The 14,241-nt window shown below is 50.9% G+C and overlaps 1 protein-coding gene across 4 annotated transcripts in view; it reads left to right on the top strand.

Moving 5' to 3' along the window:
* Positions 1-14,241, top strand: part of PTK2B (protein tyrosine kinase 2 beta) — a 109,648-nt gene that overhangs the window by 88,508 nt on the left and 6,899 nt on the right. For 3 of the 4 annotated variants that reach the window (XM_081269623.1, XM_081269625.1, XM_081269624.1), the window contains 11 exons: positions 573-623; positions 1,024-1,121; positions 1,895-1,979; positions 2,094-2,194; positions 2,439-2,554; positions 3,623-3,723; positions 3,891-3,980; positions 4,812-5,016; positions 7,466-7,574; positions 8,799-8,864; positions 10,500-10,625. In XM_081269623.1, coding sequence (XP_081125749.1) covers positions 573-623; positions 1,024-1,121; positions 1,895-1,979; positions 2,094-2,194; positions 2,439-2,554; positions 3,623-3,723; positions 3,891-3,980; positions 4,812-5,016; positions 7,466-7,574; positions 8,799-8,864; positions 10,500-10,625 — 1,148 coding nt within the window. The remainder of the gene's footprint in view (positions 1-572; positions 624-1,023; positions 1,122-1,894; positions 1,980-2,093; positions 2,195-2,438; positions 2,555-3,622; positions 3,724-3,890; positions 3,981-4,811; positions 5,017-7,465; positions 7,575-8,798; positions 8,865-10,499; positions 10,626-14,241) is intronic. The other variant, XM_081269626.1, reaches the window with a different exon arrangement.

Raw genomic sequence — 14,241 nt, forward strand, 5'->3', positions numbered from 1 at the left:
TCGTAACGAGAGGTGGCCCCAAACAAAATCCACAGACCACATGACTACAGACAGACATTGATCTCTCACAGTTCCAGAGGCTGGCAAGTCCAGGGTCAAGGAACCAGCAGATTCAGATGACTGCCTTATCACTGTGTGCTCCTGTGAGGCAGAGAGAAAGAACTGTGGTGGCCATTCCTCCTCCTATAAGGACACTAATCTTGTAATGGGGGCTCCATCCCCTGACCTCATCTAATTGCGCCTCCAAGCCAGATATCCTAAAACCATCAAATTGTGAGTTAGGGCTTCGAGACACAAGCACCCAGTTCATCATAATGGTGTTAAATGGGTAACAGGTGTGTTTGAAGGAGATGGATTTGCCCTAGATAACAAAACAGAGACTTATGTCAAGGCACCCCAGGCTCAGTGGCTGCCCCAAAGCCTGGGACTGGAGCCGCGGACTTGCCCAGCTTCCCCCTTCAGCACCCTGATCTCTGGCTGCGCTGGGCTTCGGGTGGGAGCCACACCCCGGTTCCTGGCCCTGCCTGATGAGGCATCTCGCCCGTGGGCTGGGTGTCCTCCTGTCGTTCCAGAGTCAGACATCTATGCAGAGATTCCTGACGAGACCTTGAGGCGGCCGGGAGGTAGGTCCTGGACCCCGTCAAGGCGACAGTCAGGGGTCTGGGAAGTGACACGATGAGGACTCCTGGGACACCACCGTGGAGCTTCCTGCCCTCCCTTCCTCCTGCCCCCAGTGTGCACAGGCAGCAGGCAGCCCGGGCTCCTGTGGATTGAAAGCTGAGGTCCTCCCCCGATGGATCACGTGCTTTTGTGTGTCTGTGGGATATGGGGGTTCCAAGAACATGGGCCTGGGACCCAGGAAACGGGGTCATGGCTCCTCCATGGATCTGAGGCAGTGGAACACTCTAGATCCCCTTTCCCAGCCCAGCCTGTGCATTTTGGCTGACGTGTTATGGGGTTCTGGGGCACCAGGGGATGCCAGCTAGTCTGTGTGCCTAGGGACTGTGTTCTCCATCTGTGCAGGTCCACAGTACGGCATTGCCCGCGAGGATGTGGTTCTCAACCGTATTCTAGGAGAAGGCTTCTTTGGGGAGGTCTATGAAGGGGTCTACACAAACCACGTGAGTCCCAGACTCTTCCCAACTCTTTGTCCACCTGTCTCGGGGTGAGGCAGGCACTCGATCCTGAGGCTATTGGAGGTGGAAGCCGTGACATGGAGGACCACGGCTTATCCACGGCTTGGAGTATTTATGAAATACTCAGGGAGTGAGGGGGAGGACAGTCATTCCCAAGGAGGACAGAAAATCACTGGGGATTAAAACAGAGGCAGCCCTGGAGAAAGGTCATGGTGGCTTTGGTAGGAGAATACACGGAGGGCAGGAGGGTGGACCCAGCCAGGTGGGAGTTCGTCCGGGGCACCTCTAGGTGGGCAGGCTTCACCTTGGTGGCCATGCTCAGCAAACCTGGGGAGGGCAGCGCCGGGGTGTGGGGAGGGAAGGAAGGAAGCACAGTTTGAAGCCAACTGTAGAGAGAACAGGGCCAGCCAGCCCGCATCTCCTGAAGGCCTGGGGTCACCTGCTAACCAGGGCAGATCACACGGCCCCTCGTCTCAGCATCTTGGTCTGCACAGCAGGGCTTGAGCTCTTTGATCTCCAAACCCCATTCTGGTTCTAACCCAGCCTGGTCCAGAAGAAAGGGGAAGAAGAGGAAGGGAAGGGGAGAGGGGAGAAGAGAAATGGAGGGAAGGAAGGGGTGGTGTGGCCTGCAGAGGCCAGGTCGCCTCGCCCCTCAGCAGTCGGCAAAGTCCGTGGGAAGGCCCTGCGGAGGCCAGGGCGGGAACGGTTTCCTTTGAGCACTAGGCTGGACCAAGCTTCCCTAAACCCCCTTGTTGCAGAAAGGGGAGAAAATCAATGTGGCTGTCAAGACCTGCAAGAAGGACTGCACCCTGGACAATAAGGAGAAGTTCATGAGCGAGGCAGGTAGGCACGCCTGGGTGGGGCCCAGACTCCCTGGCCCTCTAAGGGAGGGGAGAGGGGAGGGTTCTTCTCCTGCTTTCCCCCACTCTCCTCTGTGACCTCCCGCTCCCACTTCAGTGATCATGAAGAATCTCGACCACCCCCACATCGTGAAGCTGATCGGCATCATCGAAGAGGAGCCCACCTGGATCATCATGGAACTGTACTCCTATGGGGAGGTGAGCTGGAGGAGGCAGGCCAGGCACCCTGAGGATAGCTGGGACACCAAGGGACACTTAGAGCAAAGGACACTTCTCCCAGTTTCCTGCCTTCCGTACTTCGCAGAAGCAGAGGCCCTGTTGATAGAGGAAGTCGCCAGAACATCTTGCTGACTTGGGGTTTGCCCCCAGAGGAAGGGGGGTCAGTGGCTGCCAGCAGCCCTGGCTCCATGCTGGGGTCCTGACGGCACCTCCCTCCCCACAGCTGGGCCACTATCTGGAGCGAAATAAGAACTCCCTGAAGGTGCCCACCCTCGTCCTGTACGCGCTGCAGATATGCAAAGCCATGGCCTACCTGGAGAGCATCAGCTGTGTGCACAGGTGGGTGCCCGGGGACAGCGGGAAGCCAAGCCCTTCCCTGACCCCAGAGGAGACTAAGGAGCAGGGCCAGGGACCCACAGGGAGGAGCTGGAGTCCCAGCCTGGGCCTGCGCCCAGCAGCTGAGAGCGCTTGAGCACCTCTACAAAGTTTTCCTCACTAAAAAGCCAAAACAGTTGTGTGACAGAGAACTGTCACTGGGATAGCTCCAGAGCAACTCCACAGCTCAGCCTCTGACTGAAGCTGAGACTTTCTGCCCCTCCCCTGCAATGCCAGGAAACCTCCTCCCACCTTCTCAGAGCTCCACCTCCTCCAGACTGCCCACTTGGCAGCAGTGGGTCCAGGAAGAGGATCTGGGCCAGCAGAGCACTGGGAGATCCTGAGGTTGAGGCCCAGCACCACTCTCATTCCCCCTGGGGCTGTGGAGCTGTCCCTTCCCCACTTGGCCTTGTTCCCATTCCTTGAGAGGAGGCTACTGCCATGGAAACATAGCTCCGGGAGATGACCTGGGCACTTACCAGGTGCTTCCCCACCACTGACGTGGCCTGTGTGGCCTTGTGCCTGACCCTATGCAAAGCCACACAGGACGTATCCATTCATTCAGTGAGTATTATGGAGCTCCTACTGGGTTCCAGGCACTGTCCTAGGTTCTGGGACAAAGTTGTGACTAAAACAGACAAACCTTGTCCTTGTGAAGCTCATGTCCTAGCATGAGCGTCCGGTACACCCTGTCGGTAGCTGTAGGCTAAGGGGGTGGAATGATGGGCCAGGCCCCTCGGGGTACTTAAGCCTGCATGCTTTCAAGTCAGCTTTTTAACCACGGAAGCAGACTTTTGGGAGCAGAGCTGCCTGCGAGAAGCCAACAGGCCCACTGGTTTGGGGTGGGGAGCTATGCCAGGGCCAGGGCCATCAGTACCAGTAGCTTCTCTGGGAGGCTGGAGCTCAGCTCGCAGGAAGCTACCTGTATGCAACCTCTTCCTGCACTCACCTGCTGGGAACCTTCCTTCAGCTCTCCCACCTGCCTCAGGGTCCTAGGCAGTGCCTCACCCAGGTCTTCACATCCTTCTCTAGGGACATCGCCGTCCGGAACATCCTAGTAGCCTCCCCGGAGTGTGTGAAGCTGGGGGACTTTGGCCTTTCTCGATACATTGAGGATGATGAGTACTACAAGGGTGAGGGAACTTCCCGCCCCTGCTTTGTCCCTGAAACCAAAATCCCAGAAGGAGCCTACAACTGGGCAGCCCAGACCACGGGCCTCTGGACAGTAGGCTGTTTTTCGGGAAAATTCTGGATCTTTCTTCCATTAATAACTCCTGTAAACCTCTTTACCTACCCTAAGCCTCTGTGACTCGTCTCCCCATCAAATGGATGTCCCCCGAATCTATTAACTTCCGGCGCTTCACGACAGCCAGTGACGTCTGGATGTTTGGTACGAGGCAATTCAGGAGGGTGTGGGAATGGGCTCAGATTCTCTGTGTGGGTGGACCAAGAGGAGGATGCAGGGGGCAGGGTTCTGATCCCTGAACCCACAACACCCCATTTCACTGTGGCCACTGAGAAGTCCCAAAGATGGGGAGGTGGTGGTAGAGTCAGGGGTGACATGAGCCAAGGACTGGCCTAGAAAATCTGGGTCCATCCTCCTGTAAAAGGCTCTGATGAGAAGCATGGACCCCACCAACCAGCTCCAAGGATAAATGTGGGGACGCCTGGAGGGGAGCTTCAAACACAAAACTCAGGTGTTTCATGTAAGGAGAAGCAGGGAGTGGAGAGTGCCCAGCTGGGTGTGAATGGACACCCTCCCCAAACACAGCCCTTCAGGTTACCTGCCAGTTCTCCCACAGCTGACTATAAACCTCATCATTGTTACCCCCATTTTCCAAATCAGGAAACTCAGGCTCAGACCAGTAAGGGGCTTGCCCATGATCATACAGGCAGCGAAGGGTGGTGCATGGCCTACTACTGCAGCTCCTAATCTTCCCAAGAAGGTTCTGGGGTTCCAACATGGCCACCTCCTGATCCTACAGAATCCAGACAGCTCCATGTTGAGGAAGTCGAGGGAGGGGAAGCCCTGGTTCATGTACCACAGATGTAGGTCATTGGTCCCTTGAGTGGACCACCATGGTGGGTACGACCCCAGTGGCCATAGAGGGGGTTGCAAGATAACACAGACGCTCCCTGCTGGGACCAAGTGCAATGGCCATAGTGTCCCCGGGGTGCCCACTTCCCAGCAGGGTGCCTGACCTTCCCCCTCTGCCCTCAGCCGTGTGCATGTGGGAGATCCTGAGCTTTGGGAAGCAGCCTTTCTTCTGGCTGGAAAACAAGGATGTCATCGGGGTGCTGGAGAAAGGGGACCGGCTGCCCAAGCCTGACCTCTGCCCACCTGTCCTTTACACCCTCATGACCCGCTGCTGGGACTATGACCCCAGTGACCGGCCCCGCTTCACGGAGCTCGTGTGCAGCCTCAGGTGAGCGTGGTCTGGGGAGCTGGGGGGGCGATGGCTGGGTTGCCCCAGAGGCAAGCTGCTGCCGGTGGCACTGAGAGGTTTACAGCTAAGTCAGTGCACTCAGGGGCTCCTTAGGCCTGTGCAGCAGGTGGCCCCATTCCCATCTGCTGAGTGGAAGGGTGCAGGTTCAGTCAGTGACTTGCCCAAGGCAGTGACAGGAGGGCCAGGACGTGTACCCTGACCTTCCTTCTGATCATCACTGAGCCACATGGCCACACTGAATGAACCGGTCCTTCCAGCAGAGGCATGGTGAGCCTCAGGCACTTGGGGCAGAAGCAGCTCTGTCAGGGGCTGAAAGGCTGAGGCCAGGTTCACTGTCAGATACGAGCTCAGAGACAAGGCCCAGCCCCGTGCCTTGATCATGCTGTGCCCAGAAGATATTTTCTCTATTGGAATCAAAAAAAGTCTGGTGCAGCCAGACATGGTGATACATACCTGTAATCCCAGCAGCTTAGGAGGCTGATGCAGGAGGATCACAAGTTCAAAGCCAGACTCAGCAACTTAGCGAGGCTCTAAGCAACTTAGTGAGACTCCATTTCAAAATAAAATATAAAAAGGGCTGGGGATGTTGCTCATTGGTTAAGCACCCCTTGGGTTCAATTCCTGGTACCAAAAAAAGGGGGGGGGGGCTGGCCCAGACACCTGTGGTCTGCAGAGTTTGGCTGGAAAACACCTGTCTCCTGAGTGGGGTTAGGAGTCTGAGGCCTTATCTTTCTCAGTGCCAAGACACTTGTTCCCCCAGTACTGGAAGGTCACAGGTGAAGGGTGTTGTCCATTTCAGAGGTCCAGGAGTCCCCGATTTGCTTGGTGGCATGCCTGCCATCAGTGCTCCCAAGGGTGGTCCCCTTCATTAGGCATACTTTAGCAAGGAAGTCAGCCGACCTTCTCTGTAAAGGACCAGATAGTGAATCTTTGGGGCTTCTGTCGAGTCTGCTCATCTCTGCCTCCACAGCTTAAAAACAGTCATAGACAGTAATGAACGAATGGGAGTAGCTGTGTTCAATAAGACTTCATCTGTGGACACTGAAATTTGAATTTCTCATAATTTTCATGTGTCATGAAATATAGTTTTCTTTTTATTTTTTTTCAATGATTAAAAAAATGTGATAACCATTCTTAATTTGAAGCCCCAACATAGTCTGCAAAACCTCTAGCATAAAAAGCCTCTCTGGCTGGGTGTGGTGTTGCATGCCTGCAATCCCCGTGTCTCGGTAGACTGAGGCAGGAAGATTGCAGGTTCAAGGCCTGCCTCAGAAACTTAGTGAGGCTCTAAGCAACTTAGCAAGACCCTGTCTCAAAATAAAAATTATTTCCCTCCTTCACTGGCTCTCCTGATTAATTCGTCTGCGTTTGTCCCTCACAAGGGAGATTGGAGAAGCCAGGGAGTTCCAGGAGAAATGTACTGAAAGCTGTACTTTGAGAGAGCAGAAGTTCTGAGTGAGGAGGGTGGGGTCTTAATCCATTCTGGGACCTGGAGAACCAGGGGAGCGTGATGGAGTGCCTGAGATGAGAGGTGTCTCCTTTGGAGGCACTGGGCCAGCCCCCCCACGCCATGATGCAGTTTGAAGCAGGCTTCTCTGATGCAAAGGAAGGATAACTCAAAGACCCAAAGGACCCTAGCTGCCTCCCTCAGGTCACAGTCCCTTCTTTAAGGGAAAGAAAGGTTTTGATTGGTGTTCCCCAATCTTGTAGAGGTAGGAAGGGCTGTTTTAAAGGTCAAATTTTGAGAATTCTTCCATGTAATCATAATTTTAGAATCCTTTGATTGATAAAATGCATTGTGTTTGAAAACACAGCAGCAGGCAGTATTCAAAAGTACGTAACACTCATACCCATTTGAACATGTGGATTGATGGAGCCTCTGCAGTAATTCCAGAGGCCTCTGGGGTCTGTGATACCCAGGTTGAGAAGCAAGAAAGATGAGGGGCACTAGAATAGCTAACAGGTGGGGGTTGGGGGAGGTGAATCCACAGCCCATTTGCTCACATCAGAAACCAGATGGTGGATTGTTTAATGACAAGTCAAACCCAGGCCTTCATCATGAAGTTGACTGGGACACTGGAAATCTAAACAGGGGACTGGCTCCAATAGCAGGCACAGGAGGGCAGGAAGTGTGGGGAGCTGGGGATACAGCAGGCTTCTCCTGCCTGGTTGGGCTAAGTCTGGCTCTCCAGGGACCTCCTCCTACCTTGGACCCATCCCTGTGGTCCTCCCAACTTGGTGCAGGGTGCCCTCAGGATCCATAACCCAGCCTGTCTCAGAGGGGTCCCCCCTTCAGAGGAAACGTAAATGAAAATGGGATCGAGGCCCTTGTCCAGGCTCTCCTAGTTTCAGTGTAGTAGAGAGGAGTCACGGGGAGTGACTCGCTTTGACCCTGTCTCTCACCCTGTCTGACCTGCTGCCTTGGCAGTGACATTTATCAGATGGAGAAGGACATTGCCATAGAGCAAGAAAGGAATGCTCGCTACCGACCACCTAAAATACTGGAGCCCATCGCCTCCCAGGAACCCCCACCCAAGGTAAGCCAGCCCCTGGCCTTGCTATTAGTCCCATGAGCCACAACAGAGCCAGGGCCTGTGTGACCCACTGCCTGCTCAATGTAAGCAGGATGCTTTCCTACAATCCTCTCTCAGTTCTGCAACTCAGCTATCTATCAATCACCCCTTGTCATCTTCAGGCCCTGGCAGGTGTCATCTGAGACAGCAGATACCTTGTCATTTCTCAGAACTTTCCCTTGGGAGGCTGGACACTTTTCTTCTGAGAGCTTCCTAGGGCTAAGTTAGCTCTCCCTGAGGATACATGGATGGAGAGCATCCTGGGCCCCCGAAGTCCAGTCTCTGTCCATGCTCTCCATGGCAGCTTGGGCTCAGGAACCAGAGCCCCACTGCTCCACCATCATGTGGGGGGAGGGGTCCAGAGACCATGCCTGTATTTGTCAGCTAGAGCTGCCATAACAAAATCCTACAGAATGAGTGGCTTAAATCACGCACTTACCTCTCTTCTGGAGGTTGGAAGTCCAAGGCCAGGCTCTAGCAACTTTGGTATCTGGTGAGGGCCCCTTCCTGGCTTTCAGATAGCCACCTTCCTGCTGTGTCCTCACCTGGTGGAGAGAGAGAGAGAAACCTCTGGTCTCTCCTCCTCTTCTTCTAAGGGCACTAATCCCTTTATGGGGCCCCATCCTCATGAACTCATTGAACCCTAATCACCTCCCAAAATCTCTGCCTCCTAAACCATCACATTGGGGGACAGGACTTCAACATATGAACTAAAGGGGACACAAACATTCAGTCCACAATAATGTATGATCTGAACCGAGGTCTTTTCTCACTGTTCCTCTTACCAGGCATGTGCTGCCCTTTCCCTGGGGCTCAATGCAGCTTTTATCTCCATGAAGTTTCTGTGAGTCCCTGAGCCCTCAGTGACCTCCTGCTCTGAATGTGGCTATCCATGGCTGGTTTGTCAGGCGCTCCCACATACAGGGAGGCTGCACACACAGAGGCCATTAACCCCCCAATTAGCCATAGCCCAGGTGGCAGAGGCCAGCCCCTGTGACTTCCCATCTCTCAGCATGTAATTGGTTCTCAGAAGTGGATCCAAAATGATTTAATGATAACCTTGTCCACCATTGCTCCTTCATTGTGAATGAGGCTGAGCTATATTCAAGCTGATGCTCCCCTTAGTGGGCCAATCCATTCATTAATGGGAGAGATGCAACTGACACTGCTCTATATCCTCTTTTCCAGCCCAGCCGGCCCAAGTATAGACCCCCTCCACAAACCAACCTGCTCGCTCCCAAGCTACAGTTCCAGGTAAATGTGTAACCAGGGGGCTGGGAATGGCCAGGCCCATCCCTTGTCAGGTGCTTCTTGAAATTCCATTCCTGTGCCATTAAGGAGTAGCAGCCATCTGCTCAGACGATGAAGATAGCTGGGTTGACTCTTCTTTGTTTCTTTGTTTGGCTCTTTGATGTGAGTTTGAACTCACATCAAAAGAATAGCAACTCGGTCCTGCCAGACTGTCCTCAGCTAAGCAGACCTTCCTGCAGCCTAGTCTGTCTGTCTGCAGTGTCTGCTGCTTCGTGTACCTGCTTGTAGCTCCCTCCCCATGTCCAAGACTTCCCTGGCCTCCTACCCTGAGCAGAGCCTCTGAGAAGTAATCCCAAGGAACTGGGGATGGATGATGTCCCCAGAGAATGGAGTGGATCCCTGAGGCTCCCTGCAGAGGTCCTGGCCAGGACCTGGGTAGCCAGTGAAGGGAGCAGGGTTCCATCTGAGCCTTCTCCACCTCTGTCACCACCAACCATGGATCTCATCAAGGCTGTAGGTCCCTGACTCAGAACGCCCCTGTCCTGAGTCCTTCTCTTATGACTGGGTAAGAGGGAGCCCGGCTTCCTCTCCGTCCCTCTCTTTCATCCCCCCATCAGAGTTGCCGTTCAGAACTAGAATATCTCAACCAACAGCAACAATGTCAGTTTACTGATGCTCCTTACAGGGGGCTGTGTCCCAGGTTTGTGTATTTTCTCCCAAGGAAATGCCCCATGCCTGAGTAAGCCCAACAAAGAACCAACAGTACCAATATTTTCCTTTATGTGAAAATAAAATGCTTTGATTCAGAAGGTGGAAGCAATGTCCTTAAAAACTAAACATATTTAAAATAGTGATGTTATTTAAATTTTCCATATAACTATATATAATTATTGATAATTACACACACACACACACACACACACACACACACACACAGTTGGCTCTTCATATTCATGGGTTCTGTATCTATGGATTCAACCAACCAGGAATCAAAAATATTAACATAGGAAAAAATCTCATCTATACTGAATATGTACAGACTTTTCTTGCCATTCCCCTAAAATGACTGTATGCCAGCTATTTGTTCAGCACTTACATTGCATTAGATGGCAAAAGCAATCTAGAGATGATTTAAAGCATACTGGGAGATGTTATGTACGTTACATGCAAATACCGTGCCAGTTTGCTCAAGGAACTGGAGCATCTGCAGATTTGGGGTATCTACAGGGTGTCCTGGGAAGAATCCCCCTTGAATATGGAAGGACAACTATGTGTGTGAGAATTTACTTATCCATGGACTAATCATATCTGTCAATTTGTAACATGACTATGAAACATAACTGTTTGGAAAAGGGCCCGAGGGAGGAGTCATGGTCTCAATAGCAGCCTGCATGGACCCTGTGTGTGCAGAACACCACTGGGGGAGTGTTAGGCAGATGAGAGGCCACGATGCTCCACCAGGTGTCTCCAACAGGGCCAAGGAAATGCCACACCACATTCTTCAGCAACTCTGAGAGAGCAAGTTTGTGTCCCCCATGATGCTCCTGTATCACTTCTTTGTGCTCCTGTTTGTAGCAGCTGATTGTCCACCCCCTTGCCTTGTCCTGTGCCTTGTGCTTCTTTGCTTCTCCTGAATAGGTCCCTGAGGGTCTGTGTGCCAGCTCCCCTACGCTCACCAGCCCTATGGAATACCCATCTCCCGTTAACTCGCTGCATACCCCACCTCTCCACCGGCACAATGTCTTCAAGCGCCACAGCATGCGGGTAAGAGGGCACTGCATGCTGAGTCCCAGCCCGGACTGAGGAGGCTGCTGGAGGGAGGTGGCCTGGGATACTAGGAACCCCACATCCCCAGCCTCAGGGGTGCCCTCCATGCTTCTGTGTGCCAGTCAAGTCATTGAGGTGTTCTGTGACTCTTCCCTTTGCAAATACATCAGAGTGGGGATGAAGTTAGGCTCTGCTCCTGGGGACACCAGCTGGACACCAGCTGGAACTGCCCTTGTCCACACTGGTGCTGTGGCAAATGATGTAAAAGTCTCTTCCTTTTCTGAGCCCCAGAGGCAGGGTGTAGTGCAGTATGTGGAGGCTGGTGGGTGGAGTGCAGCCAGGCCTGGTGGTGCTGAAGAACAAAAGACCCTGGAGGTTCTGCTCCACTCTGCCATCCTGCCTGATTGCTAAATCTCTCCTCCATCAGAGGAAAGAAAGGCTTCCTGGCGGCTGCTTCTCCTGCTGCTGCTTTTGTAAAGGTGTTGCTGGGTGGGAAGGAGCTTCGGGGGTATTGTGGTTACAGGCTCATGAACTGCTAGAGAGGGGGCTAAGCCACCTCCCCAGTGATCTCTTTGTCATCAGTGACTGTGAGACCCTGAGTGCTTTGTGGAATATCTGTTGATTGTCAGATCTTATGTAGCAAAACCATCTTTGCTTGAAAGCAGATGCTCACTTGCCACCAATCATCTCCTTTAATGCAATGACCTCTTGCTGTTCATTGTCATGAAATCTTGACATATTTTACCAAATTGGGTTACAAAACAGGCTAAACTCATTATTTTAGCTCTAATTTATATATATATATATATATATATATATATATATATATATATGTCTGATATTTCAGACTCAAGATATATGTCTCTAAAAATTGGGGGCAAGAGAATATGTGTTTATCATAACAGATTTGGAAATTTGGGGCAAGTACGTTGATATATGTCTATACTATTATTCTTTATTTAGTAAAAATTTGAATGCCCATGGTAGCTTCAAATTCCAGGCATCGAGATCTGTTGTGAAATAAATTTTCCCCAACCTACCTCGTTTTTCTCTCTCACATTAATTTAAACAATTTCTGTCTTTTCATATGCTTAACAATAATAAAACTATGGTTCTAAACATGTACTGTAATTTAGGCAGTATGCAGTTTCTCTACCCTTCTGCCCTCGACTCTTTATACATAATTAATTAAATTTTAGGGAGCTTTCCTTTAAAAACTGTGCTTTTAGAAAGAAGCTGTTTTGTACACGTGAGGGGCTACATGGCCTTTGTCTAAGCCCTGCTCCACTGGGAGGAGTTTGTTCCGTTCCTTAAAGACAGACTGTGCCGCAGGAAAAAAGACCTTTTGTGTCAGAGGTTTAGAAGTAATTGCCAAGAAAAAAATCTGCCTGCAAGAACATAATGAGCACTTCTTTAATCAAACAAAAAAAGATTAAAAATATAGATCAGAAACACTGAGAAAATTCTCCCCCAGGCGAAGCTCTGATGAGGTCCCCTGCAGGGCATTTGGAAACATTAAAGGAACGCTCAGAGATGGTAACAACATTTTTCCTCCTGACTGGCTCCATGGCCTGGCTCATCTGGGAGCCTGTGGGATGCTTCAGAGTCAGGGTGGCAGCATCTCCTTCCCGGAGTCTTCGCAAGTCAGTACTGAAGTTCCACAGGCCACAGTGCGTCTGTGCGCTCGCGGGCGCTGTCCAGGGTGCTGAAGGAGGAACACGTGGTTTTGCTTTCAAGGAGCTTACAGTCAGAAGGAGCAGGTCAAGTGCAGGCTCACGGGTAATGTGAGCCAGAAAGTTGTGGGGGCCACGAAGCAGGTGTTCAGAGGGGAGAGTGACTCCTGCCTGCTGCTGGCTTTCAGGATGGAGAAAATTTGGACTGGAAGAAACTGGAATGTAGGGATGGAAGAGGCAGGGGCAAGTGGGGTGGTGTTTGAGCAAGGAAGGGTATATATGGAGGGGGGAACAAGGCTGACAGGAGGGGTTGTATCCAAATTACAGGCGGCGTGGCTCGTGAACATCATTTTAAAAGACAAAGGACAGTGTTAACTGTCCATGACCTGGGAAAAATACCTAGAGCGCATTTCAGAAAAACCAGCCTAGAGATTCAAGGTTGTAAAGGCTCTCATTTTTTCCTTTGGTCTTTCTATGAAATTGAAAGACTCGTTCTGTTGAGTCTTCTAATATTGGTTCATTAAAGTTTTTGCTGAGATTAAGCTTGGAACACACAAAGCATGAAAGAGGTGGCATTTGTAAAATTATACAGTATTTTCTGGACTCCAGTAACTGATCCTTTCTGCATTGAATCTTTCTCAGTCTGTGTATTTTTTTTCTTACACCTAGAAATTCTTATCTCTGTATATAGAACCTCAGGCACTTAGTTCCTTTTTATCACTATTTGCCAATAGCCTGGGGCAGCCATACCATTGTGTTTACAGATATTGACACTTAACCAAGGATATTTGTGGCCTCAAATTTTGTTCATTTTGGAGTATCAGTTCTATGCCTGCTTCAATTGCTTAATGATGAGTACTTACTCCTTTTTGTGTGGCTATAAAAAAATGCCCCGAGGCTGGATACTTTACAGAGAAGAGGGGTTTATATAGCTCATAGTTTCAGAAATCCAAGAATAAGACACTGACCTGTGCTTAGCTCTGGTCAAAGCCTTCTGGCTACATCACAGTCTGATGGGTGGCATCACGGTGGGAGCACATATAGGAAGGAGAGATCACATGGCAACACAGAAGACAAGACCCCAAGAGGGATGCATTTTTCGTAGCAGTCCCCTCTCTCAAGAATTAACGCACTCCTTCCACACCTGGCCCACTCCCATGAGAGAGCATTACACCATTTGTAAGAGTGGCACCCCTGCAGCCTGGTTATGTCCCACCTGGCCCCACTTCTTTTGGAGGTTCCAACACCTCGGCACTGCCACATGGAACCCAGCCTTCATCCAGCACATGAACCTCTGGGGGGCAAATAATGCCCAAACCATAGCACTCTGTCTCTGTGAAGTAGATCATAGATTCAGCAATCCCAGGGTTGTAAAATACCCTTACATTCTGAAATCTGTTTTCTTTTTAAAAGGTCTAGCTCAGTGATCCTCAGCTGAGGTGTTTTGCTTCTGCGGGGACACTTGGCAATGTCTGAAGACATGTTTGTCCCAGTGGGAAGGGCTGCAGGTACCTAGAGGGTGGAGGCCAGAGACTGCTTTACATCCTACAAGGAAATTTCCTTGAAATAAAGGATTGATTGTCTGGCCCCAGCCCTGGCCTAACTGTTGTTTACTGATCCCCACAAGAAAAGGAACATCTTCTATTTTAAAATCACTATTCTCCCAGCACCCAGTTCTAGGCCTGCTTCACAGTATTGCTTAATGAGTACATACTGAATAGATCATTGAATAAGGAATATTTTAGCAAAAAACCTAACTTGTAGGGAAGGTATTATTAGAAATCAAGGTTGGTAACTGAAGCTAAATGAACTCTAGGTAAACTGTCCCAATACAGCTGTTTTTAGACTATATTGTAATATTCAAGTTTGTTTTATAGGGTGTACTGGGAAACTATTTTGAGAGGCTTGGCAGGGATTGTAGCTTTCTAAAAGTATATAGA

The sequence above is a fragment of the Spermophilus citellus genome (genome assembly GCF_964194105.1).
Source record: "Spermophilus citellus genome assembly, chromosome: 16".
In the NCBI taxonomy this organism is placed as follows: domain Eukaryota; kingdom Metazoa; phylum Chordata; class Mammalia; order Rodentia; family Sciuridae; genus Spermophilus; species Spermophilus citellus.